Raw genomic sequence first — 19891 nt, forward strand, 5'->3', positions numbered from 1 at the left:
GGTATTAATTTGCAAGAATACGATTGGACAAAATTGCAAATAAATATTGAATTGAAAAAATTCGACATTAAAAGAATATTTTTTATACTCCATGAAAATAATATATCTAAGTTATACTGGAAAATTAGACTTAAGAAGAAAAATAAATTTAAAAATACGAATAAAATCTAATTTGTATTTTTCTAAACCAATGATCATTCACGATTTCCTCAAGAATCTGCCCGGTCAGCAAGATGGCAGCCTCCACAAAAATGTTTGCGGCCGGCCAAATTTTCCTTATTTTCGTCTCTTTTACTGCCTTGTCAGTTGTTAGATCATCTGATGAACAATTCCACGAGGAACTCCTGATCAAACCACTTCCAAATGGCCATATATATACCCACTTTCAGTTCACAACAACTTGGGATATTGACATTGAAAATGAATCGTCATGTACGTTACCAAAATTTGTGTACAAAATGTACAGTGCTTACATTTGATAATTTGGAGATTTCTGGTTCGTGATCATCGATTATGCCTTAAATTGACTTCATATGTTATCTTCATATCTTCACGTCTCTGTGCTCAGCCGAGTTCTGCGTTATGTTTTACCACGTGTAGGCCTCTCCCTTGCTTGAGCCTTGGTTGGAGGTGCCCCGCGCCCGAGGACGAGGCTGGCAACTTCTAAACACTGAACATATAGTCCGAGGGTGTGACCCAGGCTCAATTGATATCCTGTACATGTATGGTACACCACTAAATTTCATGACCAAGGAATTAAAACGTATAAATGTATTGTTACAAATGACTGCAGAACATTTTCCTACATCCTCAATCTTTTTCAGTCTCTCATTTCCGACTGTTTCCAAAGTCTCTTGGAGAGACGATTGCAAAATACTCTGTTCAAGAACTTCATCTGACCATGACCCAGGGTTTGTGGCGATATGAAAAATGGGGCTACCCTGTCAGTGAAGCCCCTCCTGGCGCTGAATTATGGGTGTGGTTCTTACCTGAAACTAAAAAGTAAGTATTTTATTGTTTGTTTGGTGAGTCACTGACTCTTACAAACCATTTACTTGAAACCCCGCTTTGTAGTGGCTTGAAACCCTCCTTGGTTTGCCTACAGTATAGTTTATTTGATCATCCCTCATCTTAAGATTCTCCATAATTGGTCTTTACAATATATTGAAAGCATTTTGCAATGAAGCAATCATTCTTTTGTTATATCTCTGCAGTATTGACAGAAAATGGTCAGAACTGAGCAATGCTCTCTCAGGTCAGTTCTGTGCCTCTTTGAACTTCATGGATGGCAAATCAACAGTCCTGCCGAAGTGGTCATTCCGCCCCCATGGTGCTGCTGACCCACACTATGCCAATCTAAACCGTCATGGGAGGTACTCGGCTTTACCTAGGGAGTCTGTCTGCACAGAGAATCTCACACCTTGGAAGAAACTCCTGCCCTGTTCATCAAAGGTAGGTCAAGTAATTGGAATATTCAATGAGCAACAGAGGCCTCTGCCAGAATTTCGAAAAATATGCATCACTCGACTTGACTCTGCCCATTCTGGAGATGATCATAATGACCAGTCGTTTAAGAATACAGCAAGGTACCTGGTAACTTGAAAAAAAATTTACTGAAAGTCTGTTTACTTTTGCTTCATATGTAGTCCTACTCATGACTCGCTAATTTCTGGAGTACAATGTTGTTTTCCTTTCATTTGTTGATCTTCAGGTCGGATTGGCAGCACTCTTCGATGCTCGCAAGTTGTACGATAGCGACTATCATTCGCTTGGTTTACATGTCCGTCCTGTCTGTAAAGATGCAGCGTGCTCTTCAACTGTGGTTGAATTCAGTCAGACATTAGCTGAAGTGTTTGAGCCAGCCAGAGGATCAGGAAAACCTGGTGAGCAGAGTTTGAACTGTACTGTCTCCTGTTTAGCCTTCCAAGTCTTCAATTAGCCTTTAGTGTATAGGGGCCAGCATGTTGGATTATCTAGGAAAATTTCAACTCTCTTGATTGAAGCATCATGCTCAACAGAAAATCTACTACACCTGACTTCATGTATGACCTCAGGGAAGTTACAACACTGATTTAAACTTCTCCATTTCAGATTCCTCTCTGAAAGACCTGTTTGGACGCTTTATTCCGTCATCCTGCCCCCTGGCAAGCAGTAGTAAAGTTTTTGTTGATATCACTCCCCGGAAGGTAAGATTGCCATAAACATTTCCATTTCCTCTTCAAGAGTCTGCTCTGTTTCATATGTTGTTAAAATGACGACTGAATATTCAATAAGGTGAAAAACAACCATCTATGTGTAAGCCTGTGGTGTCTTAATGTCATGATTTCTGAATACAATTCGTTTTCTATCAACAGGGAGTACAATCGCCAAGCTTATCGCCAGCTCCAACCAGGACATACAAGACAAAGAGAGGAGGTGAGGAGAGAGAGATCGCAGAATACAACCTGCCAGATTTCATCTCGAAGGACATGATGCTCAATGTGGCCATGAAGTATAACAGCCCCATCTCCTACGTGGAACCCACTCCACCACAGCTGTATGCCCACAGGTTCTCAACAGGTATGATATCTAATGCCGTGTACATGTTTTGGGGTGGCTTGCTTGATTCATGTTTTTGACGTCCAATTGTATGGTAACTTCCAGGCCTTCTGTGAATTGGGCTTAGAAGGGACTTTCATACATGATTGTATGAGAGAATTCCTTTCACTGTGGACATGATGTTGCCCCTGATTTGTGGGTGTGATTCCTAGTTGATTCCACCTATTGTGATCTCTTTGATGTCTGCCGGGGCAAGACTGTTTGGAATTGTTTGAGAGGAAAAGCGCATTGGCCAGTACCGTATTGGGACGATGGAGCAGGAACGCAATTGAGACTAATTGCTTGTTCTTTTTCAGGTTATGGCCAAGAGCAAGGTGGCATGATGAGCCAGATTTATAATACAGATGCGACTAAGACACTGACCATCATCTATATGGAGACCATCCCGTGGTTCATCCGTGTCTTCTTCCATACCATCAAGATTGAAACTAACGGAAAGCAAGTCAAGCCATGTAAGCCAGTAACAAAACCCTGTCATCAACATCATTATCAATACGATCAGGTTACTTTGGTAGCCAATGGGTAGACCAGAGTAGTATGCTTAAAAATATGGTACAATTTATGTTGTTCTTACTTTGGTACTGATTTCTTAGCAGAAGACAGCAATGAACATAATCAAACCCTCCCTCTCTTTCTATTTTAGCAAAACTACATTACGTCCCTGGTAAAGACCGTGAACAGTCCTACCACTTGGAAGTAGTGCTCACGCTGCCGCCAAAATCACGGACAACCATCAGTCTGAATTTTGAGAGGGCGCTGTTAAAGTGGACGGAGTACCCGCCAGATGCTAACCATGGGTTTTATATCAATGCCGCCGTCATCAGTACCATGCTACCCAGCGGAAAGCAGTATATGGCTTCTCCCCAGAACAGTTCAAGAGTTAGTGCAAGGTGAGGTTCTTCCTTCAATTTACGTTCTGGACCGAGCTCTGTCATGTAAGGCTTTGAAACAGGCGTTCATGTTGTTTTAAGTGTTCTTATGCCTGCCTTCACAACTGACACAATAATCAGCGTAGGTCATTTGCAAGAAGCTGTGGACTGAAAATCACGAGACATGTTGTTTTGACTCTTATTCCTTAATCTATACTTGCTGTTACCAAGAAGAGATTCAGCGATACTTGCTGTTGCCAGCAGATAAAAGAATGGATATTCCATAATGGGTGAAGTAGGCACCTCTAAATCCTGATTCACAAATTTTGTTTTTTTCTCCAGTTTTGATGACAAGGCCTCTTTGTTCTTCTTGAGGATTCACACAGAAACTTTGCTCGTCAGCTTACCGGTGCCCGATTTCAGCATGCCGTACAACGTCATCTGCCTTGCTTGCACCGTTGTTGCAATCGCATTCGGATCTCTTCATAACTTGGCCACGAAACTCTTCCAACTCCGTGATCCCAATGAAAAGAAACCAGGACTTTTACAGAAAATAAAGGACAAACTATTCAAAAGGAAGAACAAGACGGAGGAGAAAGAGACTGAGAAAAATGAGTGCGAGGAAAAGGAAGAATCAGCTTCAAGTTAGCGCTTGTGCTTTATTGTAAAAATCTGGCGAGCGAGTTAAATGTAAATTGTAATTCAAGAAAATAGTCTAAAGTACTAAGTTAAACTGTAGATACTAAAGTTTTGAGGTATTGCTTATGTCACCATAGGAAAGTGGAAACTTATAAAGTTTCAAACTTGTCACCGCACTTGTAGTTAAGTGGACATGTAGATAGTTTTCAGTGGCTGGTGTACATGGTGTAACTGATCCAGGATTAAGCTTTTTTTATTTTTGAAAGTACTTGACTTCTTGTAGGACTTCACAAATCAGTGCATGGATTTCTTGAAATGCCATCAGTTTCAACAAGAGCCAAATGTAGTGAAGCTCTCTTGATTATGTATTTGTACATTTTGAATGTTATCTATTGTGCCATATTTGGTCAAATATAACAACAGGTGAACATTTTAAAAATGTGCTTTCTTTGAAGTTTCGTCTTCAAAAAACTGGCATACATGTTATTCGATATACGGGATGGATGAAGCATCTGGTTGTTGTATTAAATGACCATGTCAGTGGGGATCTTGAACTAGCGGTAGACCCCAGCAACACATGTAGTATTAGGATTTGTTTCACTTAGGGTTGGTTGAGGGAAGAGAAAGTTTGGTAGGAAAGTGTTGTGTAAGATATAATCACCGCTGTATTTTTGAACATTCCTCAGTTGGATGTCAGATTTTCATTGAAGGAAACAAATGTCATTTGTACACTTTTGTAAAAAAAAGATTTAAAAAGGTAATAAACATGTTAAAAGTGAGTAAATATCTTTTTGTTTTCGTCTATTCAAATGGACCACTATAGAAAACATGAAGAACTAATAATCTAATAACTTCTTGATGACGTGGAAGTCTAAAGACTGCCTGTCCTCCCAGCCTCTATTTGTGTCGGCTTCCACTTGTGGCGGTGTCTCTCTTTGTCACAACTAGGACAGTGTCCAAGTGGTTAACTGGTATGAAAGACCCAACCACAACAACATCAGGACATGGTGAATATATGGTGGTTGCACTATGCCTGTCTGTGTTGACTTGCCTTCGTGATGTGAAGCTGAAATTTCTGACTCTTGTCTTGGACGGAGATGCAATGAAGTAACAATCATACCAAGGACAAGGTCACAATCTACTGTTGAAGTACAAGGACACCACATCTGGTTGTGCCTGCCCTTGTTACATTTCTCCGTTACCCATTAACGCAGGGTTGGCGCGCCCGTTCGCATTTTCGCCACTTGCGAATGCTGCACATGAGTGCCGAATGTAAAACAATGTCTGGCTAAAAATTTGGCGAATTCATTTTGAATTTCCATGATTTGGCGAGAGAGTAATAGTGTTGTGCGAAAATTGATCAAAGTCTACCAAAAAGATCCACTTCCACACCAAATGCACCAAGGAACGATCGTTAGTCATTCAAACTTTATCATATTTGCGGCGGTCGCGCTTTCACACGTGGTTGCTATCGTCTGCATTGTAGTTCTACCCGTTGCCACTACAGTGAATTTTGGTGGCGCTGCTGGTCGCCTTACGCATACATTATCGGCTAGTTTCCCGCTCGCTTCGTTGCCATGGAGTATCCGGTCACGGGTTCCTCGAATCGTTCGTTGATTGGCTAGTCTCAGTACTGGCGGGCTGCCATTCTCGCACATGTTTGTTACTGTGGGCTGGGTCGGCCCAAAGATGGAAAAATAATCGGCAATGGCTGGAGCTGACTCAATATGGCTAAAAGTGACAGCCACTTGGCTAAAAAGTGACTAGGGGGAGATACTCTTCATTTCTCACAAATCAGAAGTTCCGTACAGTCACAGTGAGGAGATAAGACCACAATTGATTTTTTAAGCCTTTTAGCAGTTAAATTGTCAATATTTGACCGCGACGCATCAAAGAACGCGTCAAGTAGTGAAACTGAAATTCGGATATGATATACGAGTTAGTCTTGCGAGTAACTGGTGCGAAGGAAATTGGTGATTGACCACGGAAATTTTTTTATAATCGACAAATTAGACAGACTTTGATATTTCCACTGTTTTCAGCCAACTGGCAGAAAAAACTCAAAACACGCCCCCTATTACCCAATTAGCAAAATTCGAAATTAATTTTTTCAGCAAATAATTTCTTTATATCTGTAGACTTGCCACAGCAAATATTTTTTCAATACCTCTCCAAATATGTACTTGAGAGTAAAAAACATGCACTCGTCTAATTGATAGGCCTCGACCCTCCAACCTATGAATATTCATTAGTGGTCTTGTCTCTGAGCTGGATAAGGCAGGGAAGCCACCATCACTGTATTGAAAAACTTCAAACCTTGAACTATGATATATTTCGGATATATGTATTGTCACAAAACATAGAACCACATGGTACATATACATGTACAGACATAGTACATTAGGCCCTATAAGCAAAGCCATTTATAACAAGACGAAACATCGCTTGGGAATCCCACATATTCATTTCTCCAATATTTAGATACAAGGAGTTCAGTTGCAAGCCATTTCAAAAAAAATTGAGATAACTATTGCAAAATGAAGCTGACAGGACCCCGGATATGCAGTGGCAACTTATCGCTATTTATACAGTATGAAGTCAATAGTTAAATCCTCTAGCTACACTAGTCATAGAAGTGCGACTTTATCAATCTTATCACCTATCCCTGCTGTCTGCAACAAGGAAACTCCAGAATATTGCACATCAGTCTTAAAGGGCACAGCACCTTGAACATCCAATTCGAAAACAAAGTCATAGTTTTTTGATCATGCCTCTGATGCACCCTCTTTTGGTTCTATTCTCAGAGACAGCAGATGGAAGCGCATCTTTGCCTTGTAGCTGTTCAAGAGTTCCTCCAGCAACCTGAAATGAGATGCGAGGACAATATACGTATGAAACTTGACGAACAAAATAATTGATTCTTCTGAAACCTCAACATGTCCAAAAGCAATTTTCTAGACAGAACCTCAAATGCAAAGTGAAAGCTTACTGTCACAGGCAGGATAGCAAAGGCTACTAGAGTGAAGATAATCCTGTAATCACTTAGCATGAAGGACCTAGGAGTCAATACGATTGACTTTCTGATAACAGTCCAACATCATTTACAGGCAAACAGAAATGAACTTACTTTCTATCGTCAGCTATGGTGACCTCCTGAACACACTCCAGTGCATCTTGGAATGAACTCCTGCAAAGACAAGGATCTAAATCAGTATTCGCTACTCGAAATCACATCATTACAGTCCCTGGCAGCCATTTCAAGATAAGGCCAGCAGACTCTTTGGGAGAGGTGTTTCAAAGGAAATGCTCAGTTTGTAAGTCAGAGCAGCTACTTTTCTGTTGAACAGCAGTTAGGAACCAAGGTTTCCACATTTGTGGATGAAGGGATATTCGATTTACCTGGATTTGTCAGTGATGTAGATATCCACGGCATCTTGTAGCGAGTATAACTCCAGTCGAGCCTGGACAGCACCGTAATTACTAAAGGCCGTCACACACTGGAACAACCTGGCAAGCTCATCAGCGACGGACTCGATGACCTTGTGCATGACCCGAGTCACGAAGGCTGGCGAGATGGAGACGACCTCGGCATGAACTGCTATCAGTCCCATCAGAGCTTCTTTGATGTAGTTACGTACGCCTGGGACATGGGGAAAACAAAGTTACATCAGTTGGTTCAAAACACTATCAGAATTCAAAAAGGGAGGGATGATTCGATGATTGTTTGATCATCGTGTCTCGCGACCTGCCACGACACAAGGGCTGGACCCTGCCGATTTTGTGAATTTATACCAGCATTTCCAAGATCAGAGAATAGGCAAAACTCTGAAATATCGGCAAATGAAATATGGAATACGAATTATTGCCTCCACAGGTTCTTATTGTCCAAGGTGACACAAACATTTCTCCGAAGCTGTACCAACCTGTTGGTTTTGAACAGTTTTTCCAGTCAAACTTCCCAGCATACATGTTCGGTTCAAGGACACCGATGATAGGGTTTGCCTTCTCCTCTACATATGCATCAAATAGTTTGTCATCCAGTTTTTGATATGCCAATTGGGCGGACTGAAATGCAGATACATCATGACATATTAGATTTTGATGATCAGACCATATGAAGTGGTCACAAAATAGAAACAACAGCGGTGAAAATGGACCAGAAACCTACCGATAAGGCTTTGTTCGTCTCTGGGTAGCCATGCTTTTCAAAGTTCTCTATAAGTCTCGGTATAACTCGTTCTATGGTGTTGTTGGTGTTGCTGAGCATGATGATGAGTCGACGGTCCAGGGGTGGGATCGAATCACCCTTTGCATCCTTAACACCCCCAGGAGATGATTTACCCTTCCTGCAATGATATGAGGTATAGTACATTCATTCAATTTATTCGGTATTGTTTTCATCACAAAATGGTGTGACTCTTGCGTAACCAGGAGCTGACTGATTAGCTTCAAGTTATTCCACCAACATTATGCCATACTATTACACCACCTTCTAAGAACATACACAAAAGTCGAAAGAAACCAGAAATGATCCAACTGACCTTTTTGAATGTTTTGGTGCTGCGATGCCATGGAATGCCAAATCCTCTAGACACAACTGGAATGCCTGGAGCAGTTGGATGACCAGCGAGTTGGCTTCTTTCTGCACAAGACGAAGGCTGAAGATCTCTGTCTCGCCTTGTTTGATCTTCATCACTACCTCGTGGAGATGCTGGATGGTCTCATTGATAACATTCTCGAACAAGATCGGCTAGAAATGGAGAGAAAAAGCTCAGTAATGTCGATTAAGTCTAACTGGGCATTTGAAAAACTCCAGTGACTAATCTGTCACTGAAATCAATTTCCAAGCAACATTTACATGTAAAGATCTCTTCTGCTTACCAATTGAGTTGTGCCCCCATATTCATCACTGACCTCGACCACCCAGGTTTCTCTTGTGTGTAGATTGTGAATGTCTGGAAAAAGAATATCAACAACTTCACTCATTCTTACAAAGCACTTCAAGTGATTATGGGTCATATGAATAAAGACTAGCAAATGCTTTTATCTAAAACTCCATGTACATTTACACTTGGCCTTTCTCTACAAAATTGAAGTAAAAGCATTTGCTAGGCTTTATTCATATCACCCATTGGATTGTGATAAGGCTTAGAAATGATGTTCCTCCTTTGGTTTATTCAAAACACCAGGCAAATCTTCCCGCTTCTATAATTAGGTCTTTCAGCCCACCAAAGCGGTGCCAGGTTGGGATAGAGAGAAAATTGACATCGCTATGAGACTTACCATCCACTGCCTGTTTGAGTAGTGTTGACATGCAGTGTGTCCTCATATCAAAGGCGAGCTCTTGAAGAAGCTCAACACAGTCTCCCATCACATCAACAGTAGCCAGCGACATCACACAAGATCTGTCAATCAAACGAAAGATGGTCAAGGATATATCTTGTAAAATTGACAAATAGAAGTCACACTTAAATCGAGTTGGAAATCATGGTCCTACGCGCAATACGTCCTGATATCTCCAACAGAAATACAACATTTGCAAGTTCTGGACTTAAATCAAAGTTAATTGCAACCCTGAAGGACCTAATCTCTGTGCCTGAAGCATCAAGCTACTAGGTACGATGATTCAAATATACTCTTAGTGAAGGAAGCATAGCCGTGTCCATGTCTGGTTTGAACCTTGCTCCAGGTCACATAGAGATGAACTTTGTCAACTACTCACCTGACATATCTAACGCAGTGTGGTAACCAAGCTCCTGGAATGTCTATCCTGGGATCAGGCCAGTGACCATAGTTCTTACGTTCCTTTCTCTCTAAACTTTCAAGTGTGTCTGGGAGAAAAGCAGCTCTCAGCAGGTTGGAGAATAAGTTGATCACTTCTGATATCATGGTCTGGAAAATGACATTTTGACAAATTTTTGGTTAAAGAGCAGATGATTATAAGAGAAACTTGGCTACCTACTGTAAATCGTAAACTTTTCGTGACAATTTTATATTTTCACTATTTTTGCAAATGCAACATTAAACGGAAACTATAAACACATAGAAATATGAAGTGTAATGCAAATTTTGCCAATTGAAAATGAGAAAAATGGCGGATAGTACCTGCATGGTTTTTTCCATACACCAAATGATACTCCATCAGGTCACTTTCTAATATCAAGTTTTCTGATATCGAGAACTACTCAGTCACTTACCTTGAACTGGGCATGTTTTGATGTGTTGATTGTCATGGCTTTTTCTCCGGACTGAAACACAGAATTGAACTTGGTGGTTAAGAAATCTGCAGCAAATTATATCAACACAATTTTTCAACAGGCACATCATATTATTGCAGCGCCTTCATTGTTTGTCTCTTTGGCCACAGCTAGCAAAGCTTGAGCGTGAGCCCTGGCCCAAGCATCTGCTGGACGTTGCACAATATCAAATAACAAATCCTCACAACGACTGGTTTGTGGATCGGTTCAGGTCTAATTCACAAGTAAATATATGTGACCCCGCACATCAATCCAGGGATTAAGTCGCATTTTGGCCATATTGAGTTAAACATCTCTTCAAATCCCTTAGGCTTCAAGCTTAATTTTGGTACCACCCCAACTTCATTATCTTATTTGGTTACAAAGTTATGACTGTTTGAAAAACGGCATTTCAACATATTTCTCTATTAATTCCATTGCTTTTATCCTTGTTTTCTCAATAATTTCCAATGCGACTTAATCCCTGGTTTGATGTGCGGGGTCACATATGATTATGGTCATTACCTCTTTAATGAATAGTTGGCCAGCAAAGTAAGCCTGTCCAAGCCTCCACAGGTCTGGTAGGCTGTCTGTGAGAATGGCTGTCAGCTCCTCCACAAACTGAACCTTCTGGGGATGTTTGACACTCTGCGCATTCGTCTGGTTGGTGGCACCATTAGTGTCTGCTGCGAAAAGGAGAGGAGGAACTTCACCAGTAGTACAGCCAGGGGCAACGCCAAGATCAACAGTTTGATCTGCTGTGCCCCTATGCAAAGGTAAAGATCAGGACAGAACTTGAATTACTATTTCCAACAATAGTGTTCAAAAGACATACTGCAGCTGACACTGGTCTATCACTGGCTGTCATCAGTTAAACAGATATCATCAATCTTGTACACTAATTCTCTGTATAATTGTGTTGGCCAAATAAAGTTACTTACAAAAACTGTTTTGTGTTTTCATCTAAAGTTGGAGTTTACTTGTAAACAATTCATTAGAGCAGTGCTAAAGTGACAAACAAGTAAACGCAACACTATCTGTGGCATAAACTTCAACCTACCTGAATCACTCTCGGAAGTCCGGGTAATACCAATACGACGCATGACTGAAAAACAATACCAAAACTACCAGGAAAGGAATGCTTTATGAATGCACATATTGAAACTTATTTGGGGGATTCTTCAGTTCTAATCTAACTGGATGGACATAATTGATGGTATCACTTTTCTTTAGGCACAACCGGTCACCAAGCCATTCTCTATAAACTGGAACCAATAAGAGTAACTTCGACTTTGTGAAAGTTCTTGACTGTGCAACAGGGAGGGAATTCTGCCCAAAATGTCCTGGTGACTTGGCCCAGGCACATTGGCTATTGCTAATGAACACATACCTGATTTAGGCAAAGGCAGACAGAACCCATACCTGGTTTAGGTAAAGGCAGTCAGAACACATACCTGATTTAGGTAAAGGCAGTCAGAACACATACCTGATTTAGGTAAAGGCAGACAGAACACATACCTGATTTAGGTAAAGGCAGACAGAACACATACCTGATTTAGGTAAAGGCAGACAGAACACATACCTGATTTAGGTAAAGGCAGACAGAACACATACCTGATTTAGGAAGGGTGTGATAACTGCCAGGCGGTGGGCTGACACTGACAGATGGCGAGTTATGGTATTCACTTCGGTAGATCTCATTGTCTGAAAGCAGATACATTCACTAAAGTATACACATACACCAACACAGACGCAGGGAAAAGTTGTATGATTCATTTTATCTAACTGCTTCTAGGACACTTTATGAGGAGTGCAGATATGTAATAAAAGGGGACAGAAGGAATCATATTCAAGTCCTAGACAGCCTGGTCTAGAATCCTAAATTGTAATCTATGAGCTACAAGAATAAGGTTTTGAGTTTTACCACATGAAGCAAAACATTCGGTATCACTTTAGACTCATCAAATAATATTCAATGAAAATCCTCGCTCCTCACATCTGAACCATTTGATAGGCATATTTGAGAGATTTGAAAGAATTATTATGAGGTCTGTTCCCTTGAAGGAGGAAACCACTGACCCGGAGAGAAATCTACAGTGTACATGGAAAGGATACTAATGCAGGAAATGGGGAGGGTGAAAAACTGGTCTGCTCTTTTGGGAAGTTATTTGATAGGTGCTCTTGGCTGAAGGTCTGAAGGTTTGTTATATTTGTATTGATACATATAGCATGCCGACCCCACCCGACGATATGTTATTGTGACGAGGAAGGCAAAAATCCCGAAGGCCATGATGCCACTTTTGATGATGATGATGACATTTCTATGGAAAACAAGCAAAATTAAAGTCAGAAGTTAATGTTTTGATACTGTGTCAACGCTCTATAACCAGTAGTGGTGCATCTATTACACACAAGCCAATACATGTAAGATAGGCATTTTGTACAGGCACCCTTAACACGCTAATCAGCGTCGACACAGTACATCATTAGTACACAGGCAAAACGAGCAGACGTCAAGATGACATCACACTTGATATCTGAAGAATGATGTCAAGTTGACGCCTGCCGGATATCAATCTTGCTGGTTGATCAATCTGGGCCCAAATCCCTGTTGGAGAAAAACGCATGTGCCAGCTCAACGCATTCTGGACCATCAGAGTTACTTGGTCCGTTACCTCCCCTCATTGGTGTAACGGGAGTTCAGGTCGGCTGGGTGGATCCAAGGCTTGAGGGTCAAGATGGCTCAACGAAACATTGTCTCATTTAGTAATAGTCATTTAGCATCACTGTTACTGCCAAAGCTGATCGTTCTGACATCCCCAGATATTGCCTGTGTACCATGGGATTGTGACGGAAAACTTAGAGGGTTATAAAGAACAGAAGCAACCAAAGCCAGGACAGTGTACAAGCAAAAACACAACCAAACCAAATAATGCGGAACAACCAACCTCATCTCCAGGTTCACTTTAAACCCAGTTTAAAAACAAAGCATCAAGAGTACAGGATAAAGATTTTTTTCTCTCTCGATGAATCAAAAAGGCATGGTGAATACTTTTCCTTCATTTTGCAACTCTACATAAAAAATATGGATCGAATTTCTCCAAAACAAAAGTTAGGTGAAACGTTAGTTAGACACCCTGGGGACGAGGTTGAGGAATGACAGGCTGCTACCTGAGTTGAGCTGGCCGTCATGACTAGCTGATTCTGCAACTGTGGGGAAAATAAAATAATTATACAAAACATAGAGATGTCCAAATGCCCTCGTCTTCTATTTCTTGGTTAATACTACTTGATATAAAAGCACAGTCAGAAAACAATGTGCACTTCACAAACCCATGTATACTGTTGTGGGCTTGACAATCTTCTTGTTTGCAAGAAATAGAAACTGAGCCGAACATGGTACAAATAAAATGAAATCAGCTGAAGCAGACACAATAAAAGTGAAACTGATTGGGATACAACTAAGGCTTACCTAAACACAAAGAGTCTTCAACTATTGAGTCATTCTATTCATGATTCTCATATCCTAACATTGAGTAAACTCAACCAAAAGGGATCGCTTGATATAACTTTGAGATACCTTCTGTGGTGGTAGCAAACAAAGGATAAACAATGAAAACCACGTTTGGAGAGTGTGAATGTCTGTCTAACTGAAGGAGTACAACATAGAGGCAATATTTTATGCAAAGTTATTGACCATGGCTGAATGGTTAAGAATTTGTCCTAACAGTGCCTGATGAAGGAAAGGCCAATGAAATCTGACCTTGACTTCTGATCAATTTGACCTTGACCTACATGACTCACTTGACCTTGACACTTACCTGCAGCCAAATGCTCATCCTTACAGTTACTCATCAAGGTGATGAGCCATTTCTGTTGGTTGACTAGACACTCCCAGGCTGGGTCGCCCTGTAGCTCCAGGTTAACAAGGTACCTGCAATTGATTCTTCAAAATAAGCCACGTGATGTCCATTTATGCCTCGGGCCCTACCCTTTTATAAAACTAACACTTCGAGCTTTAGATCTATGTTTATTGGATAAAATCACCACCCCACTCTTTTTAAGGACTGCAGAAAAGAAACAGTTGATTATACTGCATGTCCCATTTTAGTGATTGATGAAAATCGACATCACTCGGGGAAAACCACGGTAGCTCTGGACTCGGACACCTGATGTGCAAAGTATCCTTTGTTTTTTAATATCTAGCACTGTCTAGGAGGTAGAGAGCTTCAAAGTTGGCATTTCTCAACAGATGTCACTCAAAAAATAAACATCCTCATCAAAATTTCTTATTGCCATACTGCCAAGACAGAATTTCCATCCAAGGAGGTTACCCTCAAGTCTCTTTATCTCACCTGATTAACTTTTTCTGTTCATCCAAAGTGGATGGAAGCTGCAGCAGCTTCTTGTGGAGCGTGCCACGGAATGCCGAGATCCTCTGTTCAACTTCCGTGTACACTGAAATAAGAGTTCAGTATAGTAATTTTCCTTCGATATTCAATGAAGATCTGCAAATTCAACTACTGGATGATGTTTCATCTTGGTTTTATGTCCCATTCAAAGAATGTGGTTATTAAAAGTGGCTTGCCAAAGGTCACAAGCGATGTAGTGTCTGTGCTGGGTATCAAACCTATGGTGTTTGGTCTTGTGTTATCTGTCCCCTCCCAATACACTGACAATGACTCACCTTTCCTGAAGACCTGGACCTCAGTACTCCCAAACAGTGACTTTGCTCGTGCGTAATCATTGATGACTAGATCATAGTCACCCTTTTTAATGTTTCTTTCGATGTTACATGGCAAGTTAAACAGGAACTTGAATCTGCTGAGCACGCTCAGTGCGTTCCTCGTGGCGTCTGCTCGGTCCTTCCTCCCCAGGACATCCATGAAGAGGGCGTTAGCACAGTTGTCACTCTCTTGTAGGACACGGTCTAGCTGATCTGTCAATGATGCACCTTTCTGACTTGTTTCATCTTCCAGCAGCTTCTGATGCATTCCTGGGTGAAATGAAAAGTTTAAAAGGAATGTTAAATCTTGAATTACAAACCATCCAATCTAGAAATAGTCCACCTTGAAAAGAATGCGGTACATGTGTATGCCCATTCTGAAAAATCACAAAATATTTATTAAGGCAACATACAGGGAACTGTTTTTGTTGCTGGCGAAATTGTCTCTACAAAATGTTAACGCACTAGACTGTTAGGTTACTATATAAGAAAAACTGCTGAGTTATAAATGTGGTGGCTTGCAACTTGGATGTATTTGTTATACATTGCCAGTAAATGATATTGACGGCTGTTTAACAAGAAGCAGTTACGGTGAACATTGTCTACTGAGCGAAATGGATTACCTTCTAATGACTCCTGACATTCGAGAAATGTGGTTAGGTTAGCTTTCACAAAAGATAAAGGCCCCTCCGATCTCTCCGCCGACTTCAATCGCAGAAAGGCCAGGCCATCCTTGAGATTCTGGAACCTGAAATCAATCAATGATGATGGAATCAATGATAATTTGGAAAGGTAATGAAAAAACTGGCAATGTGACAACAGTTGGATCCATTTAGTATGTCACAACTCAGTGATTAGCTCTGCTCAAGCCTCTGATTCTTTCAGTTCTTTTAATTGTTACGGCATTATTGACAGCAAGATGGTTGCCTTCTGTCGTGGGCGGGCTACAGAATATTGAGCATATATTAGGTTCTCTAACTACACTTACCTTGTGGCATGATGATTTTCCAGCAAAAACCAAGCAGGATCGAAGTTCTCCAGGGTAACATTGCCAGATCCTTCAGGGAACAAGTCCAGCAGGTCCTCCTCTCCATACTTCCCCCTGAAAGTACCCATCAAACCACATCAGATTTCTGCATCAACACTTCCACAAAACATTCATTTAGACAAAGACAGGAAATCCAACAAAAAACACAATATTCTAGTCTGAACATTATAATTTCAAGAACATTGTTATGAGAATCGAATACCTGCTCAGTTCCCTATTTTAGCCGTACTTTCTCAATAATTTGTCAGTTAATCAGTTGGCTTAAAGGGAAAATACGTAGGATACACGTACTGATTTCCCTCATCTGATATGCCAAGGGGGTCCTCCTGTGTCTTCAGGATTGGAGATGACGGTCTGTTCTTATTCAATGAAGGATGCACAGTAGCCGACTCATCTATCCAGACAGCAGACTCTTGTAAAGGACCTAGAAGAAAGACGTAATCACAGGATATGATGATGCTTTGGAACCATGGCAATCTGAACTCACCATCGAGGACAGAGCTAGGATAAGAGGGAAATCTCGAAGAAGTTGGATCAGAGAGGCCTTTAAAATTAACTAGCATCAATGCTTCAACTCTATGATCTGTTTACATATCACAATTCATCTTATCTTAGAGTTAGAGAGATACATTTGCTCACATCATTGAGCAGTATTGGCAGTGATGTCTGTTGATCATGTGAGGATTACATGTTTGACTTGGTAGAGGATCAATTACCTGTTTGTACAAAATATCCCCTGAATCCGACCAGACAGGTACCAATACCCCCTGACATGGTCACTACAATTACATCTCCTGTCCCCTTGCCTGGGCCAGTCCTGGCAACTATCTTCGATGAGGTTTTCCATTCTGCAGAGAGTAGACAGTCCACACCACAAATTCTCAGACCTGGAATACAAACATCAAATAATGCTATTTGAAGTAACCCGGCACAAGTATTTTGCAACAATTCTTTGGAACTGAAGACATTCTAACATAACAGTTAAAGTGTTATTTCAGATACAATTGACAGCAAGGAAACAAAACATTCACTTGCCTATCTGTTCATTCCACTTACCAATTAAATCTTTTGGTTCAAACCCTAAATTTTCTCCTCTGATTGTGACCCTTGTTCCTGGCGGGCCCTCCTTTGGAGATATACCATTCACCAGAGGAGGATCCTTCTTTGGTATTGGCATTTCTCAGTTTTTCATTTATTACTGAAAGAAGCAGAATAGACCTGAGCAGCTGTAACTTGTGCAGAAAGTATACGTGAGGCCTACAGATAAATATTTTTGTTTTCAAAATGATGTCATTCTCATTCTGAAATCATCTCACATGACATGTGTCGTTATGAATTATTTGCTGCCAATAGAATACTTGCGGCTAGGGTGAGAGTGTCATCCGTACTAGTAACGCCACTGTATACATGTTGTGGCAGAAATATGAACTAAACCTTTTCTTCCATATTTAGATATACTGGCTTTTAGCGATTCCTTCCCCAGCCCTGGCTAGCCGCCCCACGTCAATAGAATAGGCCTATTTGTGTTCGATCAGTTGCTGAACAGAGGAATGAATCTTAAAGCAGGCCTACACATGGTAGAATTATGATGGGAAAATAAGGAGAGCAATGTCAATGCAATGTCAGTCATGATGAGCCAGAGTGATAGTCAGGAGGACGGACTGGACTGGAGGGAGGGGCACCGCACTTTTTTGAACGATTCGACGTTTCATACTTTCAAGCGGTTGTAGCTCTCAATAGTCAGAACCAACTAGGGTATTCTAGATGGAGTGAATTATGTTCTTTCGACTAGTATCATGCGTTTTACCACAAGACACCTAGATTTAGATAAAAGTACCAATTATTTAGTGAAAATCGACCGAAACAATAAAATCGACCACCATCTTTTTTATTTCTATTCGTAAACTCGTGCCGTTCACTTCCATATAGGCCGTGGAAAGCCTTGAAGACAAAGGTAGCAGGTTGTTACAAGCTCGTTTACTTTTGGTTTTTTGTTCTCATTGTCACATCCAGTTGTTGAACTATTGACAAATTCATTATTATCGTATAACTATAAGAATTCCTATACTACTACGTTGTGTGAGTTAATATGTAAAGAGCAAGCTCCAGTGAACTCACACAACTGTATCATGTCCTAAGTCTCGTTAGGGAGTTTTTCCCAAATGTACGCGATGATGACGTGCCCATTAACAGGACGTAACATCTATTTTAAAATGCGTTTTCAAAGTGAATGCATGAGGACAACCCATTTGTGTCGTATATCACTGGAAACGCCCGATTCCCCTGATGCAGGGTGTTAAATCGGGCATTTTATTTCTTTAAATAAATCATAAGCGTCGCATTTGCTCCTAGCTATGTTCACCATCCCAAATGGCAATATTGCGCGCCAATTGGGCCGGACAGAATCAAGCTCATATATTCAACATAATATCATATAGAAGCATATTTGTTTAGTCCTTGGGCAAGGCAATTCATGCCTTGTGCCACCGCAGTGTTCACATTTGGCGGAAACTGCACTTAAAACAGGTACCCCTTTAAGCGCAACAGATTGTATTTTCAAGTAGTCAAGGCATTTGTAATATGTGCAAAAAGTCGGACTGGATTCTCTAAGAGGACACCTCCGTTGTCATGAGATACCAAATTTGATGAAAAGGGCCGACTTGCTCGAAAATACCAGCTGCCGCTTCCAACAACTATCTTCGGTAGTACTCGAACGCCCGGAATCAGTATGTGCTGCATTGTGAAAAGTTTGGGTGCAGGGTATATGATAATGATAATAATAAAAATTTCGACATCTGTACATGGATGATTAGACAACAAGAAAAGGAAGAAGAAAAAAAGAGAAAACTGTGGCAGATTCACCGGGAGTCGAACCCGTGACCTACCGATTCACAGTCAAACACTCTAAGCGCTGTACCGTCAAGGCGTTCATGCTGAAAGGTGATTTTATTCGCATTTTATATGCGGTATGCAAACGAGCGCGCCGCAATTGTGACAAGGTCGCGCAGGTGGCAAAGTGATTTGCCGAAATAGTTCCAAGTAATCGTATATTTCGATACTTGTACAGATTTTTCTCAACATATCGTATTTATAAACCTCAGTGATATAAAAGATTATCTTTGCAGTTGCTTCAACCTTTGAATGGCCTTTTTTTAAAAGCATTTAAAAACGACGTCACGAGGGTCAGAGTCAGTCAATCAATTAATTGTTTTGGAAGCCTCCGGCAGGGTCAAAAGAAATAGTTGTTGGCGCCGACGATGTAGGCAATAAGGCGGATTTCCACCCCACCCGTGAGATTTGCTCTCGTCACGTCATGAGCACATTGAGGTTGCACTGAGGTGCAATTACCACCTTCAGATAGCTGCGTTGTGTGAGTGATAACAGTTCATTTGGTCTAGACTCCCTGAGCAGCCCATTGCATCATCCTAGTTTGGTATCCGAGGCTGGTCCTCTGCGTCCGGAGTGTACTTTTGGTCATGTCCTTGGTGGGAATTACATCAGTAGCCTACTTTGGGCACAAACAAGTGGGCCGATAGCAATTGACGTCGAAGTATCAGAATAGACCAAGGAAGTTTTATTAAGTTTTATAGTACCTCCTTGAATAGACAGGCCTGTTTCGATGAGTTTCAGAGTGATGGAAGGGCGGGTGTTGGATCGGAGTAGAACCGTCCGGAGAGTAGAACATTTAAGTCTATCGCATGTCACCAGTGTGATGGAGTTTATTACGGGAAGGGACATTAAATGTTGACCCCTCCCCCCCCCCCCCCCCATCTCT

At 41.1% G+C, this 19891-nt stretch overlaps 2 protein-coding genes across 5 annotated transcripts; one reads left to right on the forward strand and one right to left on the reverse strand.

Annotated features, from left to right (window-relative positions):
* The first annotated feature begins 234 nt into the window (after positions 1-234).
* Positions 235-4361, forward strand: LOC135495625 (GPI transamidase component PIG-T-like). Its single transcript, XM_064784435.1, has 9 exons — positions 235-432; positions 825-1002; positions 1215-1452; positions 1712-1883; positions 2092-2186; positions 2355-2559; positions 2895-3050; positions 3242-3488; positions 3810-4361. Exons 1-9 carry the CDS (start codon positions 252-254, stop codon positions 4114-4116), a joined length of 1779 nt encoding a protein of 592 aa, XP_064640505.1. The 5' UTR covers positions 235-251; the 3' UTR covers positions 4117-4361.
* Positions 4362-6436: 2075 nt separating this feature from the next.
* On the reverse strand, positions 6437-18013 carry LOC135495925 (exocyst complex component 2-like). Of its 4 annotated transcripts, none has more exons than XM_064784949.1 (23): positions 17954-18013; positions 17173-17314; positions 16833-17003; positions 16408-16540; positions 16057-16170; positions 15692-15816; positions 15030-15338; positions 14698-14800; positions 14164-14276; positions 13514-13552; positions 11957-12046; positions 11403-11447; positions 10868-11028; positions 10304-10354; positions 9829-9998; positions 9390-9511; positions 8988-9061; positions 8648-8856; positions 8275-8452; positions 8030-8171; positions 7506-7746; positions 7234-7293; positions 6437-6968 (listed from the first exon to the last, which is right to left on the reverse strand). In XM_064784949.1, the coding sequence occupies exons 2-23, from the start codon at positions 17291-17293 to the stop codon at positions 6872-6874; spliced, it is 2868 nt and encodes a 955-aa protein (XP_064641019.1). In that variant the 5' UTR covers positions 17294-17314; positions 17954-18013; the 3' UTR covers positions 6437-6871. The 4 variants fall into 4 exon arrangements, with proteins under 4 accessions (XP_064641019.1, XP_064641021.1, XP_064641018.1 ...); XM_064784951.1 differs by having other exon boundaries at positions 10868-11025; positions 17831-18002; XM_064784948.1 differs by having other exon boundaries at positions 17831-18002.
* Between the last annotated feature and the right edge of the window lie 1878 nt (positions 18014-19891).

The sequence above is a fragment of the Lineus longissimus genome, chromosome 11 (assembly GCF_910592395.1).
Source record: "Lineus longissimus chromosome 11, tnLinLong1.2, whole genome shotgun sequence".
In the NCBI taxonomy this organism is placed as follows: Eukaryota; Metazoa; Nemertea; class Pilidiophora; order Heteronemertea; family Lineidae; genus Lineus; species Lineus longissimus.